Source organism: Hypomesus transpacificus, chromosome 12, assembly GCF_021917145.1.
Source record: "Hypomesus transpacificus isolate Combined female chromosome 12, fHypTra1, whole genome shotgun sequence".
Taxonomy (NCBI): Eukaryota; Metazoa; Chordata; class Actinopteri; order Osmeriformes; family Osmeridae; genus Hypomesus; species Hypomesus transpacificus.
In genome coordinates, this window is record NC_061071.1 from 2,799,536 (window position 1) to 2,817,065 (window position 17,530).

At 42.3% G+C, this 17,530-nt stretch overlaps 1 protein-coding gene across 1 annotated transcript in view; it reads right to left on the reverse strand.

Annotated features, from left to right (window-relative positions):
* Positions 1 to 6,585: 6,585 nt before the first annotated feature.
* Positions 6,586 to 17,530, reverse strand: part of nlgn4xa (neuroligin 4 X-linked a) — a 40,039-nt gene continuing 29,094 nt past the window's right edge. The window contains exons 4-6 of the mRNA XM_047031584.1: positions 14,741 to 14,926; positions 11,626 to 12,415; positions 6,586 to 8,959 (exon numbers count right to left, since the gene is read on the reverse strand). Coding sequence (XP_046887540.1) covers positions 8,068 to 8,959; positions 11,626 to 12,415; positions 14,741 to 14,926 — 1,868 coding nt within the window. The 3' untranslated portion in view covers positions 6,586 to 8,067. The remainder of the gene's footprint in view (positions 8,960 to 11,625; positions 12,416 to 14,740; positions 14,927 to 17,530) is intronic.

Here is a 17,530-nt window from a genome sequence, read left to right on the forward strand (position 1 = left end):
CAGCAGAGCAATGTCTATATCAGCCTTTCAGTTTCAGCAATGATCAATGTAAGTGTGCACTGAAAGCCCTTCTTCCATACAATATCTTTCCTCTTAAATCAGTGATTATTTCAGCCTCACTATTACTCCTTCCAATGAGCCTTGAGCCCTTTTACCCAGTCGTAAAAAAAGGAGTTGTTTTGCCCCCCCACTGAGTCAACCGGGGAGAATTTGCATGTCCTGGGCGTCTCCAGACACAATCATCTCTATGAACATGCTCACTTCTAGGAAGGTAGTGTCAGTACGTCCAGCCAGGAGGGCTCTGACAGGTCGCCTGTCTGCTCCTTCTGCACCCTTGAGGATCGTCAGGGGCCTCTGGGAGCTCTTACTCACAGGAAAACCTGGCAAGTGTGGCTGAAGCTGCAACCTCACCAAGTCAATCCAGAGATCTCCTTCGTGTCATCCATGATAATAGTCTGTGTGCTCAAGATTGATTCAAAGGTGTTTCTCCCTGCCTTTGTTGACATGTGCCAAAACAATCCAAGTTGTGACCAGAATTTCACAGGATGAAGATGTTTTGCTGGTCATTGTGCGTGAGGCATAATCTAGTGGAGTCTACAATACATTTCTGTTTAATCTGAATCAGTGCTTTGGTCAGACTTCACATTTCTAACAAATACCAAAAGCTAAAAAGGACTTTAAATGTGGTTTATCTATCTGTTGGCTTGAGTGTTCTGGCAAGTGAGCTGTTGATTAGGACACACATTGTGCCACTCTGTAGCAATTAACACATGCTCCAAATGGTTCATTAGTGTACCTTGGACCCCCTCTGTGCTGCTTTGCAGTTCGTTTTTTTTCCTTCTCTGTGAATTGTCCAAGGTAGTCTCAACTCACTGTTGAGCATGAGGAATCAACAGCCAATTGTCCTTTGTCCTCCCAGCCAATCCTTTCAAAACCTGACAGCCAAAAAGACCAATTGCTTTATCACGTTCCAGATAGCTGTTGTAGCGGTAAACATTGTTGCTTCCTGTTAATAATGTTTGAGATGAGACCAGAAATGGGATTAAAACTCTTACTCAGTGCTAGAAGGAATGAATCCAACATATTGACTTTTTGTATGATGGTGTCGGCATAAAAGTAGCTAAATCCCACAAAAATAGAAGAGAAAGAAAGATTGCCTCTGGAAAACGAGCTACAATGTTACGTTTCACAGCAAATGAAGGCTGCAGATGTGGTGTGGCATGCTGTGTTCTTCTATAGTGTATGAAGTAGCCGTCATACGTTCTTTTCTAGCGATCAGTTGATCTTGGTTCAGAGGAATGTTGCCGGGCAATAGGCTACAGCGCAAGTACATGACGATGGAGCTGCATGGACAAGATGTCTTGATTGCAGATGACAGGTTGCTATTGCAACACAGCTTTCTTGCTGCTGAGCTGTGGTGTGTCTCGTGTTTAAAGGACCTGCAGCCGCTCTTGAAGCAGCCCTAGGACATCAGATGGATTTGCAGTTGTTTATTCTGTAGCACCACTCCTCAATGGGCTTGTTTGCAAAAAGAAATGGAGGAATAAACACGAAGGACAAAGCCGGATTGGTTTCTCATCACTAAGATTTCTATACACTTGGGGTTTTGTATATATTGCTGCATAAGATAAGGCCACATCTAGGATTCCACAAAGCGCCCTTACATGTCATAACATGATTCCATCCACATGGGTAAATCGGAAAAAAATGAAATATGGAGAGCAACCAAAAATATAGTGTGGATGAAAGCCACAAAATGTACAGTATGTAACAGACACACACAGGCTTCCCGTGTGAAGATAAGCACACGTTCAATAGCCTACTCATTTACTTTTAAGTGTAAAGAATATTCTGTGATTTGATTCTCATCATTTATCTCCCTGTATCCATTCCTGTTAGTTAAGTGTATTCTATTTCTGTGCAACCTGTTGATGCCTGACATCTGTCGTCTTGCACCTTGTTGACAGGGTGTGTTTCCTAATGCATAATACAGTGCCTCTGTGTACATTAACCACGTAGAGGAGGTGGTGAACTGAAAATCAATGCAATCTCCTCCAGCTGTCACAGTGCAGCCTCTTCCCAACGCTTGACAGATGAGCACACTCTCATTTAAGGTCTTTACGTTCCCCTGATTAGATCCCCCGGCATCCGGTCGGAGGCTGGCAGCCGGCATTTTAATGTTGTCCATTTTAAAAGAAAAGAAAAGAGGCCTCAGGTGAAAATCAGTGATGTTCTTCTCCTTTTTCGAATTTCTAGGCAGATTGCTTTCTCTTCCAGTTTTATCAGGAGTCACGGAAGGGGCAGGGAGCTACATTGTTGCCATGATAATTACGGCTGACCCCATTAACATGCTCCTCACTGGTCCGGGATCTGCACAACGCCTCTGTAAGAGGGGTTCAAGATGATAATGTCCTTGCAAGGTTTTTATGTACTCATAAAACTATTGTAAAGACCCTTCTTTGGTAATGAAAAGGAAAAGAGATTAATCTCCCCTTTTCTTGTGGTTTGAAAGTATTGTGAGCAAGTAATCTAGCGCCTCCGCAAACAGTACTGTAGTGGCAAAAACCTTTAAACCTTTATCTTATTAATTAAATTAAATTAACTTGACTCAGACACAATACAATTACAGTAGTTTGTGTTATTAGATTCTAAATACATAAAGGATTTAGCTCAGCTTTAAAACTTTTTTCTTTTTTTTGGTGCTACAGTAGGCATACTTAGTTTACCAAGATGTGATTCCCCTGGTGTGAAAGAAATATGTTGGCTTTCAAGATGTCAACAGGGCTACTTTACCAGGACAGGATGATTTAAAATCCCATCAAAAGCTTAATTTACCTAAGGATAATTTACTCTTAAAACAATTATTTTCCTCCTGGTTTGTTTGAGGAAGAGAAGTTTCCACACAAATCCTACACTTCTGTGTCAGCTGAGTATTCTATAAAGAGCTCACGACAGGTGATTATGAATTTCTGATCTTGCAAATTGAAGCAAGCCACTGACAGGAGAGGTTATCAGATTGTGGTGTATTGGCAAATGCAGTGTGAAACAATCAGCATCACAGCCATAACCCATAGAGATTTCTCATGGATTTCAAGCTCAATCCCTATGGTTTTTTGTTGGATATTTCCTGTATATCCTCCTCCAGCATAACAGTGCTGTACTGTACTGCACTTACCTCACATACTGTAGCATAATGGGTCCAAGATATGTTTTTAAAATACCAGTCTTGATGCTGAGTTAATGTGAAAATTCTGTCTCATGATACTAAAACCTGAATTAGAGAAATATACACATTGCCATGATATTAAAGTGCAGGGGAGTTGAAAGACCCTTGGAGGGCTAAAGCTAGTTCCTGGCTAATATACCTGTCTTCCTCAGGCTGATCACTGTAGACCGGGGACCAAGAGCTGGACTGCCTCACTGTGTGCCTGGGTAATAATGTTTGGTCCAAGTATAGGCCAGAGACATATCAAAGCTGACTGCCTAGAATTAGCTCTTTTTCTACTCTTCCTTCATTTAACAGAACAGACAAGTGCAATCGTAAAGAAGAAGTTGTAATCATGAAAAGCAGTGCAACCCTATGGAGATGGTTTATTATTCTCTTTAACATAGTAATAAAAAAAATCAAGCTGAGAGGAAATGGCTGTCTTGAATTAAACATTTAATATACACAGTCTCCCATGGAACACCCATAGGCACATACCAACCACAGTTTCGGAACTCAAATGGAGGCAGAGAGAGATTGTGTTTTGTTTGGGAAGAGATCCCTGTCATCCCGTTTTATTAAAATGACCTCGAGGGAGAGGATGAATGATTGAATTTGTTAGCCTGAGACAGACCCCTTTGCATTTTGTGTGTAACCCAATTTCTGTTGCATCTGCTAGGCCAGAAGAAAGTTGCTCTCTGTGCTCTTGTCATCCTGAGATCCACCATAAATCATAGGCGTCATTTTAGCCCTCCGTGGAAAAGTGATAGAGCAAAAATAATCTCTGATGACCTCTTTGTCCTATATATCACCCTCCTTGCTAATGAAAATGTCATAGCACACGAGTACAATTGATTGATTTTAAATCTGATTTGGACATGTTTGAAATGTCTGCAGTGGTTCTCTATGCATGTGAACAAACACAAAATAAAAAAGAAATAAAAGGAAGCAATAGATTAACCTTGACTTTGAATGGACTTACAAGGTACTGAAGATGAATCGTTAAACAAATAGCAAATCATCATGTAGACAACAGAGTACTCAGGAGCAGACATGTACTGTTCCTCTGACCATAAGACAACTATTGAGAAGTGAAATCCTAACAATGATCATGCACTCATGCTGCACTGATTCCCACATGTCACCATCAGCTAGGGGAGAATGGTTGGAAGGGATCCATGGTGAAAAAGCTTAGCACGCAAGATGGCCGTACATCTGTTCTGCAGTCAGGCAGCCACTTCCAATGACATAATTACTTTCAACCCCCCCCACCCCACCCTCCTCTCCAACCCTGCGACGTAATTTTTTTAGTTTTTTTGTTCCTGTACATTTCGGGGGCCATTCACATCCTCTCACATTTGCTATGGCATATATGCATCTAATGGACTTTTATTAGACTGTTTTTGTGGTGAATCCATAGGAAAGTAAGAGAAACGAGCCCATTAGAGTTTCACAGCTGCCTTCCCAGATGCTGAGAGCTTACCACATTAGTCCATTTCAGACTCACAGTGGTCCAGCTGGGCAGCCATTTTCCTGTGCTGGAGCAGGGGGCTGATAACCCCATTCCCTTCTACCCAGAAAGTCAAGGCATACATTACAGGACACTGACTGGATGCAGTATTTGGAAACTCCTGAAATGTAATGTTGTCATCTTGATAGTGCAAGGTACACTGTACCTACTGCGGCTGTGTATTTCAGTCGCTTAGAAAGAGAGCCAGCATCTACAGATCATCTTAAAGAAATTGAAAGATACACATACTGTATGTATATGAGAAAGAAGAGATGAAAAACGCACTCTCTTTCTCTGACTGACACAGACACACATATAAACACACACACACACACAAACACACACCTTCTGTTTGTTGTGATAGACACTCTGATGTTAAAACCGAGAAACTAACATGGCACAAACACGCTGATCTCTGTAGATTTCACCATAAACTTGAGTCAACCATTTACATAAAATATAGTGAATGCTCCAAGGTCCTAGTGCCACTTCACATATTCAAGGAGAAAAGTATTACCAAGACCAAGATTCGAAGGAGGACATTATCCTATAGAAAATGTAAAAAGATTTCTCAAGGCCATTATCATTACCTTGGCAGTTTTGCTGTTGAGCGTTCCTCTCCACTTAACTGTTCAGCATATATATTGGCTCAGTAGATTTTATATTCTATCTATTAAGGTCTTGCTACCAAGGGAGGGAATGCAATCAACTGAGTTGGATGCAGAGGTATTTACCTGCATCTTAATTCATGTTTTGAAAAAAAATAAAAAGACAGGACTGGCAATAAGGAGGATGGTAAAAGTGGGAGGGGGTCACAATGGGCTTTGTGTGTCCTTCCCTGGGTAGCCATCCAACCCCATCATCCTCACTCATTCCTGCCTGCTCTTATTTGGTTGGCCAACTTGTCAACGCAGTGATCAATACGCCAAGGTAATGGCTGCCTGGAGAGTGGCACACGTGAATGACAGTCCAGGGACCCGGGTGAGTGATGGAATGCTTTCGCCAGCTTAATTAACTTCCAGTCGGTCTTGAGTATTCAAGCAGTGTCCCCCCCCCCACCCCCCAACCCGATTACCCCAAGCATAAACAACATGCCAATTAGAGAGACTGCCAGAGACATGCTCACACTGCTTTGTTTGCTTTGAGATGTCAGGAATCCTTCAATATTTAAGACTCGCTGATCAAATGTGCGTGGATAAAACAATCATTTGGCTGAAGCATTGAACAAAAAATGAAACATTTTACAATGGCAGCAATACCCTTTGTCAGGTTTTTGCCAAAGTTCAACGTCAGACATTGTATAGAGACATCTACTGTGCCTCAGTAACTGCAAATAACTGTTAAAGATTTCAATCTCCCCCTGCTGTCACTTCAGTTTTAAGTCAAAAACTAATTTGCTTTGGTTGTTTGAAAAAGGATCAACAGATTGAACAGTGGTTAGGAGGAAGATAGCATTGTAAAGCAATTTTACGCAATATGCAGTGTCACAACCCTGTATGCAAATGACACTAGAGGCCATCTAACCAATGCAGCAGTGCATTGGGGCTTTTCATTTCTCTATTTTTCATTTCCTGAGCACCTCAACAATTTATGAAGCTTATTAGCATCATCTGGTTTTGTTTATCTTTCTATACACATTTTGAAATGCAATCTAACTTTCTTAGTCTAGTGTAAGATTTCCATTGTTTAAATTTTTCAGGCACAGCTTTTTTAGATCGTTTGTGTTTTTTTTTTTCATCCCATCTGTGTAAAACATGTATGATCTGTTGTATATCTGCGTCATAGACCACATACAGTATAACGCCACACACTGGAACACAAAACCTTTTAGAAAATACTGTGATTTTTTATTAAAAATGCTGCAGAAAATCTTTATACAGGTGTCCAGCCAGAAATATCATCTATCACTTAAGGCAAAACCGCAAACAATTTAAGACAAACTAAAGAATTTCAAATCCTACATTAAAACCCTTGGTATATCATGATAGGAGAAGAACCAAAGGCAAGGATATCATAGAATTTACAAATGTAGCTTTATAAATCTTTTTTTATATATATACTTGCTTTGTTTTGCTTTGTTTTGTTTTTCGGTAATAGGATGCAGAACTGAAATAATCTGGGTTAATGGTTACTTTTCACTGTACTTATTATAATTATTAATATCATTATCATTATTATTATTATTTACACTCATTCACTTGCGTTGTAACCCAAAATATCACAAGCCTTGCACAATACTTAACATATTGCTAGCAAATGACAATTTGAAATATCTAACATATATTCTTTACAAACATATCCAACTAATATTGATACCAAAATCCACTGCCTTTTACTCTAAATAATACATTGCTGGTCACATTTGAAGCTCAGGCAGTGTTGAGATTGCTAGACATAAAATAGCCTACAAAAAATGATTAGAAGCAAAACAGGATGAAGTAGGTGATGGAAATGAACCCACATGATAAACCATCACCTTCAGACAATGTCTGAACGTGGAGATTATAAAGTTGTACTCGGACATGCAATGCCTCAAAAATGAACACAAAGGAACACACAAGACATTATAGAATGACGGTCAAGACACAAATGTTCTTAAAAAAAAGGGATGTTCGCATTTTTTCTGTTGTGAAAACAATGAAACACAAGTTTAATTGAAAAGGAACATGTGATTGAAACTGTATATTTACACACTTTAACAGAAATCACAAGCTTGAAATATAGCCATATTTCAAATTAAAACAACAATAGAAGCTCTATTCTTTTTTTCTTTTTGTTTTACTCACAACTATATACCATTTTGTTTTTACAAAGTTTTCATAAATACATTTCAGGCTGGGGAGTTTGAAATTCTGTGCCCATGTCATTATACTCAGTGATAGTTTTACTTCACCAATGCATGTTGGTCTTTCTCTATTGTATTGTATGATGTTTTCCTATGATGTACAGTATTTTATGGCACAAAAATCTTCCAAAAAGAGTTCCTTGTCATCACTGAAAACCCTATCGTTTGAATAGTCTCTTCAAGCATTCTAAAGCAAGTTATCACTTGTCTTCAGGTGCCATTCTTTTGGTAAAACTCTCCACAATCCTTCCTCAAGCTTAGCTCCAAATACAGTATTTTCAATAGTAACATTCACTTTTAACATGTCAGTTGTTCATATTGGGTTTCTGATATACTCTTCAAGAAGGCATGGTAGCAAAATAACATCTCATCCACTGAGATGAGTCTGTGCGAAACGCCCTTCTCTTAAACTCCTAGGTTGTGTCCGACATGTTTAGCGATTGCAGACAGACACCACCAAGCCCCCAAGATGGAGAAGCTGGCAACTGTCACACTTGCCTGGTGGAGCTATACCCTGGTGGTGGAGTGCCCATGGGGCAGGTTGGTACTGTTCTGACTTCCGCCAAAGGTGTTGAAGTTGTGCAGAGGCTGCATACCAGCCAGGGAGTTGGGGATCATAGTGATGGTACTGGGGGTCATGAGAGGGATGTCGTCGGGCGACCGTCGCAGGGTGAGCGTGTAGTCAGGGGGGCAGGTCAGGCGGAGCGTGTCCTGGGTCTGGAGGGACTCGCACTCGTGGTGGTGCTCGTGCTCCAGCTGCTGCTGCTTCATCTGCAGGGACATCAGCTCCTCGTTCTGCAGGTGGGCGATGTCGTTGGCGTTGGCCGCCGCGATGGCCGGGGTGGAGTTGCGCTGCGGGCTGGGTCCTCGCCGGTTGGACTCGTGCCTCCGCTTGTCCTTCTTGTAGTAGAGGGCTGCAAAAGCCAGGATGTTGAGGAAGAGGAGGGAGGCGCCCACAGCGATGGTGACGCTCAGCTCCGTCGAGTAGTCCCGTTTGGTTTCTATCACCACCGCCGACTCGTCCGTCAGGTCACCGCCCTTGCGCTGGTCAGTGGTCTGTTTGGTGTTAGCGGGCGGGACCCCGGGGTGGCGTGTGGTTGATGGCCAGGTCTTCCCAGGGAAACGCTTTGTGTAGGGGAAAGGAGTGGTGTCCTGCGGGGGGATCTTGGTCGTAGTGGAAACATATTGGAATAACTCGTTAATGTTGTGTAGGTGAGGCACCAGCTCCAGCCAGAAGGCCACTTTGGTGGCGCGGTAGTGGTCCCTGACCCGGGGTTTGAGGCCAATGTGCAGATACAGCTGATCCTTTGGGTTATACTTGGACCAAGCCACCTCCTCAAAACGGTTGGGCTTTGTATGGATGAACTTAGTGTCCTGAGGCACCGGCTGATTGGGATCACTGAAGAGATAAGAGAGAGAGATAAGAGAAGTAATGATGAAACTATTGTAGATAACTTCAGACAAAAAAGTCTGACTTGAAAAGCCTTGAAACTAAACATTAAATTGAAAGGAAATCAAGAATTGTGCAAATTCAGTGGAATAGAAAACAAAGAATTATTTTAAGCAGAAGTCATAAATGAAAATATAAAATTCCCCATGAGACTCAGGTTTTCAGTGACAATTCATGGTGTTGGATGATGATAGCTTCATGGTTCAATGAAGCTAATGCATTTTCCTATCCTCACTTCAATGTCATGTTATCAACTGATTCATAGGGAAATGTGCAAGAGAACAAAATGTCCTCTCATTGCACCATCCCTTTTGAGATTCACTGTAACACAGTTCACTGTTCATCATTGGAAGCTTCAGAGACACAGTATTGTATTGTTGCCTAGTGTTAGAAACAACTCGGCTCTCTCCAGTGACACTGGCAGTGATTTCATTAACTTTCTAGGACTATGTAAGTAAAGTCAAGACTGCAACCTTGTAGCTGACACTGAGGACTGCGAGGAGGGGAATCTCCGGCTGACTGCTGAATGCTGAATGGGAGGAGACTCATCGTGAGTCATGGCCTGCTCCCAGGGTGCACCAGAGGACACGCAGCCCCCCCCCCACCCCTCGTGAGAAACGCAGCCTCTCCCCAGCTGTGGTAAGCAGACGTGTTAAGGCTGTTTTATCGTGGCTCTGTCCATCATGGAAGCAGGAGGGGAGAGGTGCCGAACAGTGAATCCTAGGGGAGTAGATGGTAGTTCAGTGCTTAATCCTGCATAACAGTATATCCTGCTGATGGGATACCGGTGAAGATTGTCACTCCACAATCCATGTGGAATCATAGAAGATCAAAGAATCTAAAGTAATTCATTTGTAAATAGGGATGATTGCATCAAATATGCCGCCTGTGATCCAATTACGTACAATTTCATACTTCCTTATTCAAGGAAAAGTAATGTGTGTCAACCCTCCAAAAAGGACCATATTTTTTCCCTTGTTCATACCTGAACTGATTCCAACCCTGTTCCATTTATGAATACCATGGAAAGTGTGAGGATGCATGGAAAATCCTTTAGTAAGATTTTTAAAAAGAACGTCTTCCGTTTTTTATGAATTTAACTTTTACTTTATTTTCCCGCTAGGAAATATTTTAGTTCTACCTCAATTTAAAGCAATTTGATCCCTCTATCCTAAGAGAACATTCTGTAGTCATATGTTGCATAATATGTGCATGCCATACTGTACATGCATATGGTACAGTAATATGTTGGGACACCGTACAGTTTAACTTGGGGCCGTATGCCTTGCAGAAACATATGTTTGAACAATATGTTTTTTCTTCTGTCACCAGATACTTGTCATAACGACAACGCTCCAGGCCTCCATGCTCATTGAGCTGATAAATACATTTCTGGCGTCTCATGAGAATTGGAGGAGAGAATAATACCATACTGTGGTAAAACTATCAGCTTTCTCCAAGCTCCTGATCCCAGTGGTAGATACACTGCTAAAGAAGGTGGCACACCTTTCTGAGAATTACAGGTTTATGAAAGTCACAGTTATAAATATACCCCAGCCTACCCAGCTCTGCTTATCGCCAGAGGGGGTGGCGCATATGCGAGCCGAGCTCAGATGCTCACAAATGTATTCACGGCTATCTCTTCCTGCCTGACACAAAGCTGCTTTGCAGATGACTGTCAAAACATCTTCTTTTACACACTGCACTGTGGTCCTCTCTGTGGACGCAGACATCCTGTACGTACACACAGACATAACACAGACAGACACACGCACACACGCACTCACACACACATACACACACACACTCACACACACACAAAGAAAGTCCACAGAACCACCTATTATTTCATGCTCTTCCTTTCTTTTAACTTATTGTGCTTCACTGTACAGTTATGGGAATTTGATGATGTGCTGTGATGCGCTGTATCCTCAATATGCATTTTGGCTCTGTTTTAGAAAACCTTCCATGTGGTGTCAAGGATAACAATGGGAGTGTTTTGGAGGGTTACCGTAAGAGAGTCTCTTTTCCAAGACGGACACTCTCCAAAAAATACATTTGCTTTTGCCGGTTGCTGTGTTTGAAGCACTCCGGGAAAGCAAAAAGCACTCAGAGAATAGAGTATCCAAACACGTCGATAAGGCAGCCAATCTATCCCCTGCTGAACTGCCATCAATGGGATGCATGCCAACAGGGGAGCCAGGGAGCGAAAGCCACAGCCTATGAAGCAGATCAACACTTTATTTATTCACCTTTAAGTGAATTTTCAGTTTGACTTGATCACAAACATGCAGATACCTAATCACAGCAGCACATGAAACAAAAGATGTGACTGAAATACCAAAACTGAGAAAGTATTTTCATAATATGTCCTACCCAGGACCAATAGAATTTTGTAAAGATTTTTTGGCGCCCACACAGCACCTCTCCAAGTCCTTGGTTTACTTCATTAACTATATTGGATTTTCGGAAGCTTCAAGGGATACATTAATAGAGAATGTCCAGTACAAGACTCATGTTGGATATGAACATGTATTAAATATGTTTTCATCATTTTATTTCAGGGCAATTAGACAAACAGTGGCCACACATTAGTAGTCAAGAGGTAAACCTACCCTGTCTTGGCAAAATTGGTCCAGTAAGTCATAACCACAGCACTCAGCATCACATCGTTCTTGGAGAAGTTGCAGTTGAAGAGGTCAGTGGGGCCAATCATGGGGACCCCGAACACGTAGGGCACCTCGTCTCCGTGGGCCGAGTCAGCCCAGCTGGGCTTCATGTCACTCTGGCAATGGTGGTAGAAGGCGTAGAAGTAGGTGGGCGAGCCGTACTGGGCGTGAAGGTCAGCTGTGGCCACTGCCGGTGCCACCCACTGATGGTCAGTGAAAAGAGCCACCAGGGTCTTCCTCCGGGTCTCGGGATTCTCCTTGTCAGCCCAGTCCGTGTACATGAACTTGATGGTCTCCCGTAGGGTGTCCTTGCCCTCCGGGTAGCCGTACAGATGGTCCACAAAGTCGGACACGGCAAAGTCAAAGTCGTTGGCAGACACGCCGTCCTCGCTGTCCACGATGCCGTCCACGAACTTGAAGCCCTCGCCCTGGTTGACGCCCAGCATGATGTCATAGTTGAGGAACTCACCCTGCTCCATCAGGATCTGGGGGTCGTCGGGAATGACGTCGCCGTCGATGACAGGCCCGAAGGCGATGTGGTATTTAGCTGGGCTGATGTATTGCTCTATGAGCTCTTTGTAGTTCTTGTTCTGCAGGCATTCCACCAGGTCGATTGTGTCCAGCATGTTGCAGCCCACCCTTTCTGCCAGCGCCCGCGTGTATTTGGCAGGCTGGTAGTTGACAGCCCAGCTGGACAAAGCTGTGCCACTCTGGATGATGGCTTTTTGGAACAGATCTGTTGGGGGAAGACTGAAGTTAGAATCACACATCCTATAGGTCACCTGGTCAACCATTTGTCAACAGATTAGATCGAGAAAGAACTACACATGTATGTACATATTTTTTTCAAACAATACAGATTTGATATAATTTACAATTATGGAGATGCAGATTAGCAGTAAAGGATAATAATTGTGGAGTGGTGGGAAATACTTGCACTGGATGAATATCACTGTGTCAATGTTTAGAATATAATATAATAGGGAGTCAGATGGCTGATCGGTGAGGGAGTCGGGCTAGTAATCAGAAGGTTCCCGGATCAATTCCCCGCCATGCCAAATGACATTGTGTCCTTGGGCAAGGCACTTCACCCTACTTGCCTCGGGGGGAATGTCCCTGTACTTACTGTAAGTCGCTCTGGATAAGAGCATCTGCTAAATGACTAAATGTAATGTAATAATATGCCGCTAAAACAATAGAAATTACACAAATAATTTAAGTAATCTTCATGATGACATTTAACAAAGCGATTCAGAATACGGGCACTGTAAACAGATTGTGAATGAATAAAACCTAAATAAAAGTATTTTATCTGGCAACGAGGCCCGTAGGCCATTTTACATGCTGGATTTTGGAGCGCCGCTTCAAGATCTGCCACTCTGCAAATAGGCCACAACGCACTAGGAACCCCGCTTATATGTTTGTTCTATTTATACTGTCGCACAGACAGTGGTGACTCAACGAGGACGACTTGAAAAGTATGTTCCAAGCGGGAAGACATCTCCCGCAAGGCCTAGTTAGCAGAACAGTTCTTTTTCCCCATGCTATTTCCATGAAGAGTATCAGTTAAAGCCTGACTGCAATGTTAATTTAAACATGGTGTGTCTGCCTCTGTGCTTTACCTCAGCCTGCTCAGTCAGGCGTAGCAGAGGGAGGGTGAAACACACACGGGATGTTGGACTGAGGAAGAACAAGAGGATCTCCCTAAAAGGGCTGATAAGGGGATTCAGTGACTAGCAGGCCATGTCCACTTTAACCACAAACACCAGTCAATGAAGCCCTAAAAGGGGATTGAGCTACCAAGGAGAAGAGGCTACTAAAGAAGGTTCCTGAAGTTGGCATCGGTTCATTTTCAATACCGTCAGTGAACCCACTCCAAAATGCTCCAGAACAGTTCCAAATGGCTGAAAGAGAGGACTTGGGCCGATGGGAATCATTTCCTCATGATGGATACAACAACAGGAAACACTGTAGGATTCATGGTATAATGTTGAATTGGAGTCTAAGCACAACCATTAGTGGTTTGCTCTGCTTTTAGTCAAGTCTGGTTTTGGCCATCAAAGCTAGCAGTGTCCCCCCTGAGGCTCCTCTACGCATGGACAGAGACATTAAGTCCATTGAAGACTACAAGGCGCTTCAGTTTCTTGTTAAATTAATGCTGATTTATGTGAACTGAAATAAAGTCTGAACTTCACTAAATAAATACAAATATCTGTTTAGGATCAGTCATTGATTCTGTCCAACATTTATTCATTTTATTCATTTAGAAGACACTTTTATCCAAATTGACTTCCAAGAGAGAGCTTTAGAAAAAAGTAGACTTCTTTGGGGAAGGTAATTTTCACCGCCATTTACCTTGTAAAAAATCGGTTGTGTATAACTTTCATTTGTCTTCCTTTGTCTATACTGTGCAATGGGCTGAGGCAAATCAAAGCGAGAACTGTCTGCTATTTACCAGGATGACCTTCGGAAGCACATTTTTAGAATCCTGCTTTCAATGATGAAAAACAACCAGATGTAAATGTGGGATGGTGTTGTTGTATCAATCCTGATATCCACCCACCACTTTCCTCCAGCTGGTCACACAAATATCTAGTGACTGGGGCATTATTTTATGCTTGGTTGGACCTGTGCACACACTCTGCTTGTTATCTCTTTGACTGGAACATGTGGCGATGAAATGTGACGCTACATGAAATCTCTGAAAAGTCAGGGCGGTGTAACCTGACTCTCTCAATAATTCACGGCTCACAGTGAAAGAAATACCCCTGTTTGCTCTTGTTTACTACACAGTCTGCTGTCTGATAGCTACTAAATCAAAGCAATGAAAAATCCCATGACAGTCCTTTCCACCTGGGTTTTTGTTCTATTCTAAATAACAATTGACATTTAATGGGTTTTGATGGTTTTACAGGAATTTGACAAACGACCGTGTATATCATTTTATGTCTGCAAAAATTCTTCTTTATAGATTCATAGACTAACTAGTAATCTAGCCACTTTCTGACATCTACTAACTCTATATAATGATGACAGATTGAAAGACTTTGGCCCAACATACCTTCTGAGTAGTGTGAGAGAGTCAGCAAGCTCACACAGGAAGCTCCAGCTCCAGAACCAAATATGGTCACTCTTTTCGGATCTCCTTTGAAGGCCTGGATGTTCTCTTTGATCCACCTCAGGGCTTGAATTTGATCCAGCAGTCCGTAGTTGCCCTTTGCTGCTTGGTCTCCTGTGCTTAAAAACCCTGAGTCGAAAACACAAAAAGAAGATAATAGAATCAATGGACTTTCCTGTTCACATCTGAAGAATCCTGCCATTGGTTGGTGATCCAAAATATGAACTTGGCAATGTAGATTTTTGGCATACCCCGTTTGGCACATTCTGCTGGTAACGAACATTTACACAAAATGTATATACGTACATAAAATCAAGACGTAGGGTAAAACATGTGGGCCAATTAAGAGTGTTAATTAATTCATTATTTCAGTCTGTCATTTATTGCTCCAATTTACTATATTGTGACGCAGGTCTACAGTCTTATGCTAACTTATAATCCATAGGCTGCATGGGAGATGGGTTAGTTAGAGAGACTGTGTGAGGTCTCTCAGACAAGCATGTGAACAGACGCCCAATCAGAAGCATGTTAACAAATGAGGGGAAGTGTACTGTTGAAAGACATTAGCTTGAGGGGCCTGGGAGGGTTGACTGAATCTCACCCTCGCCAGACCTTGGATCTCAATGCTCAGTGCCCAGATACTGGCAGTGGCACCAGACTCTGTGCCACCAGAGACTTGAGACAGAAACAAACAATACAAATGGAATAAGAGGATGAAGACCGGAGGAGGAGAGGTGCCTTGTGGCTCTTTGATAGAGAGCCAATCCCTTTTTTGTCACAGTGAGGTGGAAGTGGATGACAGAGGGGCAGAGTGGATAACAAGGCCCCTGGCAGCCCCCCGGATGACCCCCAGGCCTCTCTCCTCCCCTACGCCTTAGAGGGGACCCATGACCCTCAGGTCTTCTTCATGTTACTCTCACACTATCCAAAGATTTCATTCTAAAGCGCTCGTATTGACATTAGCCCAGATACATCATAGAACGCATGATTGATTTAAGGGGAAAAAATTACCTGTTTTTTCCATCATCATTTCTTTCCAAAAAGGATATGTTTTGTGGAGAAACTAAAAGGACCGACAGCGCAATCAGCCTCAACTATCAGGATATTACCTTGCCTTACTATACTTTTTGATTATTTTCTTTTGGACATGAAAGTCCACAATGGTTTTGTCATGAAAGCCTTTCTTCCACTGTATTGAAAATAGAATATTACTGAAATGCCAGTCACTGACAACAAAGATACACAGTACGTCCTCAAAATGTTAGAAGTCAAAATGGAAAATATGTTTGCAATAATACTCTCTCCGATATTGATTCAACTTCAGAACACTGTGGACGATGCATCTGAGAGAATGTTAATATCACAACACAATATCACTGGGTTGCATAATGTCCTCTGAAACAGTGACAAGTCTGGTGAGTGACGTCTCCTGTGAGCGTCCTAAACTAAGACCTTCATCAGTACAGAACAGCCTAAAGCTTGCAACTCTCTCTCTCTCTCTCTCTCTCTCTCTCTCCCTCTCTCTATCCCTCTCTCTCTATTTCTCTCTTTCTCTTTTTATCTCTCCAGCATCCCCCTCTCTCTATCTCTGTGTTAGTGTCTCCACAGGGCTTACACAATTATTGTGGGTCACAGTTCTACTCATAGAGTATGTTTTGGCTCCAGAATATGCATGGGTGTGCATTCTCTTTTCAATGACATACACTTATTTGTCGTTCATTTAAGCTGCCAAATGCACACAATAAGAGTTCTCTGTGTGCTTTGCACATCAACACAATACGTGCTTGAAAAAGGCAAGCAAAACCATAAAATAGCAGTCTGGGGGACAAAGAGAGAAATTAGGAAGAACATCAAGGCATAGGTATCTCACTGAAATGCTGGATTAAACAATCCCTTCCATGTTTAAGTCATTCCGTATTGTGCATTGGATATGGTTGAATACTAACTTATGGTTTAATAACTTGAATGGTATTGATCTCGTGGAACCGTGCTGGTAGTTGACTCAGAACAAGGGAATCTGCAAGGCATTTTCCACACAATACACTGGCATAAAGCCATGGCTTGTCTACTAAAAGAACAAAACACTACATCACCAGGATGAATGAGAGTGAATAGCATCTAAAAAACAATTTGAGCTACAGCGTCAGGGACAAAATAAATACTTACATAAATATGCACAATATGGCCATGTTACAATTTTTTTTCTCTGATATTTACTGTATCAAATGAATTATGAGAGGGCTATCCGTTAAGAGTCACTGAATTATAGAGACTTTACATGTCTGCTCCTTTAAAACTTTAGGTTTAGACTACCTGACTTGACGTCAGAATATGATGAGAAAAAGACCAGCAAAATGGCAGTTTGATGGTAATAGTGTCTAATTGTTCTCTCAGTCTAGAAGATAATCCCTTTGGCTCCCAGATGAAATGGTAATTATCAAAGGAAATGATGTGAGGGGGGTGTGTAGGATTATCTGAACAAGGTCAGGTCATCCCCTCTGAGGAGGCTAGTGGAGAATATTGTAAAACCTCCGCCTGTCTGTCAAGTTGTAGTAAATCTGTCCATCCCTGAGCCAGACCCGTGCCATGGGCTCTAGTCAAACTCAGCAGGTAGAAGATGACCACACAAAGAGCGTGCTGCCTCAGAGTCGGTCATCTTGTCCCGTTGCAGTCCATAATCAAGTGAAGGGATTAGAGCACATCTGGGCCAGGTGGGTTTCCCATGTTTAACAT